This window comes from Sinocyclocheilus rhinocerous, unplaced genomic scaffold, assembly GCF_001515625.1.
Source record: "Sinocyclocheilus rhinocerous isolate Xijiao unplaced genomic scaffold, SAMN03320098_v1.1 scaffold6573, whole genome shotgun sequence".
Classification (NCBI taxonomy): Eukaryota; Metazoa; Chordata; class Actinopteri; order Cypriniformes; family Cyprinidae; genus Sinocyclocheilus; species Sinocyclocheilus rhinocerous.
Genome location: NW_015666913.1, coordinates 14,383 through 24,931, shown reverse-complemented (window position 1 = coordinate 24,931; position 10,549 = coordinate 14,383). Strand labels below are relative to the sequence as shown.

At 35.8% G+C, this 10,549-nt stretch overlaps 1 protein-coding gene across 1 annotated transcript in view; it reads left to right on the top strand.

Moving 5' to 3' along the window:
• LOC107733210 (protein phosphatase 1H-like) overlaps nucleotides 1-10,113 on the top strand; it is a 46,208-nt gene extending 36,095 nt beyond the window's left edge. Inside the window, exons 3-4 of the mRNA XM_016544755.1 lie at nucleotides 8,291-8,442; nucleotides 9,072-10,113. Of these exons, the coding sequence (XP_016400241.1) occupies nucleotides 8,291-8,442; nucleotides 9,072-9,219 (300 nt within the window). The 3' untranslated portion in view covers nucleotides 9,220-10,113. The remainder of the gene's footprint in view (nucleotides 1-8,290; nucleotides 8,443-9,071) is intronic.
• The last annotated feature ends 436 nt before the right edge of the window (nucleotides 10,114-10,549 follow it).

Genomic DNA, 10,549 nt, shown 5'->3' with positions numbered 1-10,549 from the left:
TAAAAAGTATCCCATGTGTACAATGAAATATACTGCTGTATTTTTGATGTTGTGGGCCTATATTTCTGCTGGAGGTCCTGGACATCTTTTTTAGACACATGGCATAATTGATTCTATCAAATACCAACAGATAAAAAATCAAAAAGTGATGGACTCTGTTAGAAATCTTATAATGGGCCATATTTGGATCTTCCAACTGGACAATAATCTAAAAACATACCTTAAAAACAACACAAGAATGGGTCACTGGGCACAAAACCAAGATTCTGCTATGGCCATTCCAGTTCCCTGACCTGCACCTTATAGAAAATGAGTGGGGTGAACTGAAGAGGAGAAGCACCGTCATGGAGCTGGGAATCTGAAAGATCTGGAGTGATTCTGGATGAAGGAATGATCCCTGATCTCTTGTCAGGTGTTCTCTAACCTCATCAGGCATTATAGGAGAAAACTTCTATACTGTTTTGGCAAATGGAGGTTTCAAAAAGTATTGAATAAACGGGTACCGTTAATTGTGTCCAATGTGCATTAGAGAAAAAAAAAATTTTCATAATGATATTTCCCCCCCTTTTTAAATTCTTATTCTCTAATGAAAGGTTAGATTTTTTGTGATTTTTTTTAATAAAAGATCAAAAAGATTAACAATGCAGATTCATTTTCATAGCCTTCTTTGATCATATTTACCAAGTGTACCAACAATTCTGACCAAGTGTGTAGCAACTTTTATAATGGCTGTTGTTGTTTATGTAAGCAATAAGGTACAAGAGGCCATAATGTATTGTGAATAAGTCACGGCTGAAGGGCGTTGTTAGGCACAATGCAAAGCGGAGTGCCTGCAACCCCTTCAGCCGTGACTTATTCACAATACAGCATGCCTCGAGTACCTTATTGCTTTTTTTAAATGGTTACCACACAATAAAAATGATTAAAACCAAAAATGTATGTAATGATACGTTACTTTTTTGAAAGTTTGTTAAATGCTGTCCTTCCACTAAAAAAATAGTACCTGACAGCAACAGTAAACTGCAAAAGAATGTTAAGATGTAACATGACTCATTATGGAGCTCAAATAAAAACAGAGAATAGATACTCTTCTAATCCGCTGTGTCATAAATTCTTTAGTACCATATATGATATTTTCTCACACACATATATCTGCTTATCTCTCAGCAATTGAAAACGTCTGTTTTCATCTTTTAAAACTTTTAAAATGTTGTTTAAAACAGACTGATTCGCAGCACAGCGAGAGTTTGTAAGCATCGTTACAGTGTAAATTGATGGACATACAGAATCACACCTTAAACTGAAAATGAATAAATACAGTAATTTTCTGAAACTGTGGGCTTCCACACAGACACGCTCACACATCGTTTCTTTTTTTTTTTTTTTCAAAAACAAACAGAGATACCTTAACGTCAAACAGAACACAAACAAAAATGGGGGATACATAAAACAAGTATACATCATGGAGGGTAAAACATAAAATTTTACAAATAAAATGTTTTAAAATGAGAGACGTTTTTATACATTTCTTGTTTCTAGTGATTGAAATCAATGAGTCATAAAATATTTTAAGTTCTTTACAGAAAAACTTAAAAGAGGGAGTGATAGACATTATTTTGGCTTTATGTACATGAAACTTCCCAAGAAGAATTATCACCTTTAAAGTGTTATCAACTACATCTGATCCAGTATTAAAGTTCAAAAAAAGGATCATAGATTCATCTATTTTAATTATTTTTTGAACTATATCAACACAAGGTAAAGCAATTTAGGGGAAATGCTTTTCACAACCAAATTTTAATCTCTACAGGAAGATTCAATCCCTGAGAAAGAAAGAAATTGCTGATATGTATAAATCTCACCGATAGTATTCAATAAATCTGAAATAAATATAATTCCCTTATCAAACCATTCTTTTTTAAATATACTCTTGTTTTTAGACAACACAAATTGGTTATTCCATAGTATGCATGAATGTGGAGAAAAACTATGTTTAAAGGCTATTTTCCATGCTTCTAGTGATTGCTTATGAAAGTTAGATAATTTTATGGGAAGTTTACTGTATTTGAAGTCACACGATAGTAGAAAGGATAACCCACCACACTTTTCAAAAAACAAATTGGGTATATAAAACCATATAGATTTACTCTGGGCCAAGCAATGTTTAATCCAATTGATTTAAAAAAAATAATATTAAGAGTGCTAAAATCAAGGACATTAAGCCCACCCTCTGAAAAAGTTCTAATAATAGTTTTTCTTTTCACATATTCAGTTCTGCTTTTCCAAATAAACTTAAATAAAGCCCTGTCAATATCTGAGCACATTTTAGGGTTGACATACAAAGACAGAGCAGGATATACCAGTCTCGAAATTCCCTCAGCCTTGGAGAGCAGAAAACGCCCATGGATAGTCAGATTCCTCTGAGACCAGCAATTAAAAACTGTTTTTGCTTTAAGTAAACATTTTGAAAAATTTGATTCAGTTCTTTCAGATGAACATTTATTAATTATAATATCAAGATATCTAACTAGTAATATCTAATAATCAAATAATATCTAGTTTTACCTTAATTCCACATACATCTGATATATCAGAATGATGAAGTGTCATAATCTCAGATTTAGTCTGGTTAACAGAAAGGCCAGAGGCATGCGAAAACAGTTTTAAAGCTTCTAATATAATAGGGACCTGCTTTTTGTCTTTTAGGAAAATACATGTATCGTCTGCAAGTTGACTAATCAAAATAATGCGATTTGCAATTTGGATGCCGTCAATATTCGAACAATACACTGTATAAAGATTAAGAAGCTCTACAACTAACAAAAACAAAAAGGGAGAAATAGGGCATCCTTGCCTAATTCCTCTCCCAATGACAAAACGTGGTGAAGTTCCAGAAGACAAAGATACATTACTAGAGATGTCTTTATACAGGGTCTATACAGTTTTCACAAATTTAGGACCAAAACCGAAATGTCTTAAGGCTTCATACATAAAAGCATGCGCTACTGTATCAAACGCCTTATAGAAATCTAAAAACAGAATAAGTGCATCATCATTAACCAACTCAGAGTAATCTAAAACAAGACAAATATTATTTGATATGTGTCGACCCTTCATGAAGCCAGATTGTGTGAGTGAGATAACTTTTTCTAAGCAGGGTTTTAGTCTCCTTGCATATAAAGCAGCTAATAACTTCAGCAGCATATAAAGCAGCTAATAAAATCAGAATTAAGCAAAGTTATAGGGCGCCAATTATCTAAAAACTTTTTATCTTTATTTTATTTAGGTATTAAAGTTATTAGGCCTTGCTTCATCGATTCAGATAATTCGCCATGGTCTAAACACTCTTTGAAAACAACTAAAATCAAATATTTTATATCATTCCAAAATGATCGATAAAATTCAAATGGTAGACCATCGGGGCCTGGACTTTTATTAAATGGCGTTTTTGTAATTTAACTATCCATCTCTTCCATAGTTATCTCACCCTCACAAACAGCATAATTATCTTCACTTATATTTGGAATAAACGGTTCCACCTCAAAGAAAAATTTATTAGATTAATCAGAAAGTGAAGTGAAAAAGTGAAAGTGAAGTGACATGTGACCAAGTATGGTGACCCATACTCTGAATTAGTGCTCTGCATTTAAACCATCCAAGTGCACACATAGTAGTGAGCACACACACACCCAGAGCAGTGAGCAGCCATATTTCTGCAGCACCCGGGGAGCAGCTGGGGGTCTCACGTCAGTCGTGGTATTGAGGGTTATTCACTCCCTCCACCAACAATTCCTGCCGGACCTGAGACTCAAACCCGCAACCCTCGGGTTACAAGTCCGACTCTCTAACAATTAGGCCACGACTATCCCCGAATGAATCAGAATGAAAAGAAGTATAAAGTTGCTGATAAAAGTCAGCTACAAATTTTTACATTTTGGCTTCATCACAAATGAGATTACCATTAATTTCAAGGGCTAAAATTCTTTTTAATTCACCTCTTCTTTTTTCTAAATTAAAAAAAATATGTGGAATTCCTTTCGCCAAATTCTAACCATTTTGCCCTTGATCTAACAAATGCGCCTTTGGCCTTCTCTGCATAAAGAACATCAAGATCTTCCTTCAATAAATATAACTTCTCCTTGTCCTGCTCACTAGGAGAGGACAGACATAAAATATTATTTATTTCCTTTATGATTGCAGAGCTTCTCGACTCTGTTTGCCAAACTGTATAGAGAATCTCCGACACTCATACTTAAAAAGTTCCCTGTAACAAAGTTTGTAGAATGGGAAGAAGGAGACAGGAACCGGCGAACATTTAAACAATTTAATAACAAAATAAACACAAAACTGATAATACCGCGACAGCCCCTCATGGACAACTGCCGCGCACAAACAGAACCAAAACAACATAAATAGTCCAGGACTGGTCCTCTCTCGTCTTGCACTGTCGTCATTTTACAATTAAAATGATAGTTAAATGAAATTATAACTCCCCCAGAATGAGAAGACCCATGTGAAAATAAAGCTTTACCTCCCCACTGTGCTGACCAAAAAGACTCATCATTAGCACTAGAAAGAGTTTCCTGTAAAAAAAAAAAATACACATCTCTTCTTTTAGAACTACAAAATAAAAATAAGGCTTTTCGTTTAGTAAGGTCATGAATCCCCCGAACATTAAGAGAAAAACAAGAAAAGTTAAAGTACATTGAATAAGAACAAGAAGAACAATCTGCCCTAAGGCAAGAGAGTTAGCTAGGCACGAAATGAGCAAAGTGCAAAACCTATCTTTTTAACCTTCCACACTTAAGCATCAAATTGTTTAAGAAATATTACATCCTGATATATTCAACAGGAAGTGCCATGAGAAAACCAAACCAAACAAAACAAAAATCTTCTTTGCCTGAAGTTCACAGTCGTGCCTGTAGAGTATATTCAGTGTCAGTTTCCAATCCTCAAATGGGATTAAGGGCAAACATTAACGTAATTCACATATTATCCACTGTAATCTACTTTCCATTAATAATGGCAAATGAGCCCTTGAACCCAGCTCGTTTTCCTTCTCTCCTGGTTTGACTTACCAGTGGCCATAGTTTATTCCATGCCTCTCTCATTCGTTGTGTCAGGTCTTCTGTTATTTTGATACCTTTCTGCTTGAGGACTTCAGAGTTTTTTGAGTCTAACCAAATGCGATCCCGATGGGTAGGCTACGTGACAAAAACTGCACAATAATCCGCCGTGGAAATGCGCCTGCTTCTCTCGGACCGATTCTGTGTGCAACATCAATGGACGTTTGGAGAGCATCCCTCAAAATATAAAATAGAAAATATCCATTGCGGCCATTTTCACATTTTCTCCTGCCTCCTCCGGAACACCAGAGATTTTCAAATTCCACCGTCTTTTGTATGCATCCAGGTCGTCAACTTTTTCCCACAGTTGTTTATTTTCAGCAATTACAGCCGCTACTAGAACACCCAGCTCATCAGTTTTAACTACAGTCCTCTCTGTTTTGTCAGTAACTGATTCAACTTTGATAGCAAGTTCAGATATCAGGGTCGAATTGGATACAACCGACCTTTCTATTTCCAGTAACTTCTCCATGAAGATATCTTGCTTTTTTCCTAGCCTCTTGATCGCCTCCAAGTTTGAGGGCTCGGATGTCTGCTGCCGCACTTTCGTAAGAGGGCTGTTGATCGGGGTGTCTGAAATTGGCGTACAGTCCATGCTTGTATCTTCTTCGAGAGTGGGTTTAGTATTCTCATGCACACGCTTCACACTGTCCATCATTTCTTCAGGTTTTCTTAGGTATGTTTTAATCACATGTGAGTTTCGATCAGCGTGCTCAGGTGGCCGCCACAACACATGTTCTAACAGGCAAAAAAGAGGTAACTGCCATTCTTTTGCTCTTCTCTCTCTCTCTTCCTTACTTTTCTTCATTCTGTATATATGTGTTTTGCTTAGTCTTGTTGTATGTTAGCTGTAGTTTCATTTATTAAATCCCTTATATTCACAATTGATTGTCTCTGTGTGCTGTTCACAATTCGGGGTCACTGAATGTTGAACCTTGCTACATGCTAAATTACTGCTAGTACTGCATAAAAGTAGGAAAAGCTATTGTTCCTTGGCCAGGAAAATAAACTTTCCTTGAATTGATAAATGATTATATTGTCTGCTCGGTGGACGGACAGATCAAATAATTATAATATTGATTCTGCTACAGTTAATTCTAAGATCTAATCGAAATATTTATTATTAATTATAACCAGTTATAATTAATTATAAAAATTTCCCTTTTGAGCTAATTTGCTACATAAAGATTTTCCGCTCCGGCCTGAAAACGTCACAGAATTCTTCAGAATACATATACATTAGTATCAGTAATGGCAAACATTAAGGAAGGTCAAATGAGATTAAGTTTTGCACGAAAACTGATAAAATTGTGAGAGTCGCGCTAACAACATTAGCACGTATGTTTCTGTGTGTGCAAACTGTTTGTGTGTGCATCTGTAAGGCAGAGAGAGTGGGAGAAATAGAGTATGTGTTTTCCGTACATAATAAAACGTAATTTTGTTGAAAAAAGATGGAAATAATATGTCGTTTTTATCCTATTGTTTACTGTATTTATTTGCTTGGTCAGTGTCGTTGTGGGGTTTGGTTCTTTTGCTGGTTTAAGCTGTAAGGACCTTTGAAATAACTGAAATCATTTGGGAAAGTGATATGGACATAATGGACATAATGCGGTCAAGATCTGTCTGGATGCGGTCAAGATCTGTCTGGAACTATGTTCGCCATGTGATTCAAGTAATTCACTGCATGTAGTATAATAAATATTATTGTTTAATAAATAATACTTTATATTAATAATTGTAGTATTTAATAATATTATTTGGTATTGAGAAATGGTTTGTGTGCTACGTCATTAGATGGTGACAAGAGACTTAATGAGATCTTAATGAGTCAGTAGCAGACTTTTATATTAATAGAGACTGAAACAAGGTTGAAAACAAAGACATTATTTTTACTTTCAAAAACAACTTGTAAGACGCAACCAACAGATGCATTGACAATGTAACAAATCATCAGAAAACCCCTCAACAGTTGAAAGGATACTACGACAAAGATAGTGGACTTTCTTAGTGGACATTCAAACTAATGTTTTGATTCAAACTATTATGAGATTGAGCTGAAAATGAATGGTGTATGAGATCACATTCGCTCAGTCGATCTCTCATAATTCTCTGCTCTACAATACAATAAGCTTTTAATGAAGCAGCTCAGCGTTCCTTCATTACTAGTTCCAAAGTGGCGTTTTCGAATTAGTAACAAAGGTTTGGGCTCATTTGTTAGACGCAGAATGTTTTTTAAGACACTGGTTGTTTTTTATTTACTTTACACACTTGCGCCGTCAAACTGTTGTATAATCGATTCACACTTGTAGCCGTGCAATATTGCCCTATATGGCAGGCCATCACAGGCTACAAGTGTGATGTTGCTCATTTATATTGTGATATGATGATGGTTTAAGCGATTCTCTGGATTTAGATATAGTTATATTGTATTTATAGTGTTGTCTGGCAGCTAAAGAATTCAGAACCATTGAAAAGTAATAATCAGTAAGTTAAGTTGATGCATAGGTGTTATTTGACTCTTTCAGCATAACATATCTGCCTCCGATATTATAACAACAATTTTATGGTCATGTAAACTACAATACAACTAATGTGATTCTCTCTGTCTCTAGCTCTCTCTGTCTAAAGCCCACCTTACTATAAAACCCAGTCACATTTTTATGTCGGTGTTAACTATAAGCATGTACATGACTGTTGTGCCATACTATTGTCAGAGTTGACCTGTATTGAATAGCCCAGTTTCATGCATTATAGAGGGTGCCTTAAATGTTTTGAAAATAATTTTAAAAACAGGTACTTGTCATGGTCTTGGTCTGTTTAGTTTCTTTGCATTTTGGTTTTCCCTGTTCCTTTTTTGCCTGTGTTTGTAGTCATCATTAGTTTCCATGGTTTCTTATTAGTTTTTACCTGTCATTAGTTCCAGTTAATTACATTAACTGTATTTAAGCACTCAGTTTTCTTCCTTTTCTGTTTCTTCTCCTTCACTGATGGATCTACCCACTGTCCAATTCCTCTGCCTCAAGCAGGATGCCCCATTCCCTGGAGAACCAGACTACAGGCTTACTGGATTTGGCATGCCAAACTCACTATCTGGATCTCTCGCTTTGTGTTTTTTATATCACCAGCCTGAAACTTTACTGTATTGAGCTATACTTTCTCTGCAGGTGAAAGTGTATAAATTGACACAATATGAGCATGGAGCAGATGATGTGTTGGTGATGGGAACTGATGGCCTGTGGGATGTCCTTTCCAATGAGGAAGTAGCAGAGACTGTCACCTCATTCCTGGTCAACTGTGATCCTGATGACCTTCACAGGTTTTTATGTTTATATACAGAGCTGTCGCAAGAGCTGTGCGAAGTGTGATCACACAGGGCCTCACAATTTAGGGGGCCGCATGAAATTTGACGAAAGGATCACAAATTGACTGAGACCTAGGATTTAAAAGGGATTTTGGAGAGTAAAGAAAATAAGTAAAAGAAATAGAATTCATTGACATGCATTTGAACCAATTTCAAAAAATATTTTTATTTTAAAATATGCACTCATTCACTCTCAATAATATGCTGAAACCAGCTGTCTCGGCACATTCAAATGAATTAAATGAATCAGATTCATGTAAATTACATATTTTCAGTTCAAAATCAAAATGGCAAAAAGTTGAGTAGTTTGTGGCACTGGTCATTTACAATTTGTATCGTAAAACAATTAGCATATATCTTACCTTGAACTCTTTCTCCATTAAAACTGAAGCATCACACTGGAATTCACAGTGTTAGACTGCTGACGGGTCTAAAAATATAACATTTTTGTAACATTTTACAACATACAGTGCAGCAGAGCAGCATCAAGAATATCAGATACTACATGTCCTCCTCAGTGTCTATTGATATTGAATTAATGCAAATAGCATAGCATAGCATTTAACTGTGTGTTTTCTTCACAGGTACACAATGGCAGCCCAAGACCTGGTAATGCGTGCCAGAGGAGTTCTCAGGGACCAGGGCTGGCGAATCAGCAATGATCGACTTGGCTCTGGGGATGACATCTCTGTTTATATAATTCCCCTGATGTATGGTAATCGTCAGCTGTAGTGTAGGGTACTGTTAATGTACGTTTACATTTCCTTCCTCCCCTCACTTTTTGGATCAGTACAATGATCAGTATAATATGATATGCTGTAGTAACAACCATCAGTTTTTACTACACTTGGAACTTTTTAGATGTTTTGTTTGTTTGTTTTTATCCATATTCTTGTCTCTTCTGAGGAACTATAAAGCACTTTGATATGGAGACATGAGAAAATGACAATAGCCTAACTGACAATATTGATATATGAATTTGCCTGACATACTGTAGTAGTAAATATTTCTTAAACGCTCAATGTATTTTTGTTTTGTTCAGTTTTTACTGTATCCATCCAAAGTTGCACTGTTATAGTGTTTTCAATGTAGGTTTGACACCCTTCCTGTCCTCTATAGCAGGTTCCCAACATTTTTCCAGGACATCCCTATTTTAACATTCTAAATCCGTAATAACTCAACCAACCCCCAACATGTGTTTATAAATGCTACTTTATTAGGTATTAAACCAGCCACGGCTCGTCTGTATAGGCAGTTGGGGCAGTGCTCCAGTTAAGTGAACTGGGTATATTAATGTTTAATGCATGAGTTCAGTAGACAGATTTGCTATGTAATTATCATACTAAGTGGAGCAGAGCATGCCACTGCCCTCCCGAGCTCAACAGCGGCCCACATTTTTCCAGTGTAAATCTGTGATGAAAAATGGAAATGCAGTGTGCTGTAATTTAGAGCCATATAGGCAGATATGAGTCTGCCCTGCTTCTTTTTATGTTACCTTTCATAAACCTTCTGGACCAATCAATCTGCTTTAACAATGTGTGAAAATCACTCTGAATCATTTCAGCAGTCAGCTTGTGAATATGTTTTTTCTCCTTTAATATAGTAGGTGGTGGGGGATGAAGTTAAAGTATAAGTCCTTTAGTTTTAATGTGCTCATTTAAATAGTCCATTAATACTTCTGTTGTATTTGTTTTATGTTTTTCTAATAATTGACATAGCTTTCTTCACGGTGGCCAAGAGAGCTCAACGCGCTGCAAATAAAAAAAACAAAAAAACAATGCAAATAGAAAAAACACCTGCAAATTAAGAAAAAATCATCAGTTTGACAACACACATGCTGCAAATACTCATAATGCGAAAAAATACAGAATCATGCTGCAAATACTTGCAACACAACCAAATACAGAAACACGCTGCAAATACTCACAACACAAACAAATACAGAAACGCACTGCAAATACTCAAACACAACCAAATACAGAAACACATTGCAAATATGCACAGACCACATCGGAAATGTATAGCGAACTGAAGCAAATGGCGAACATGGCTGAGACATACT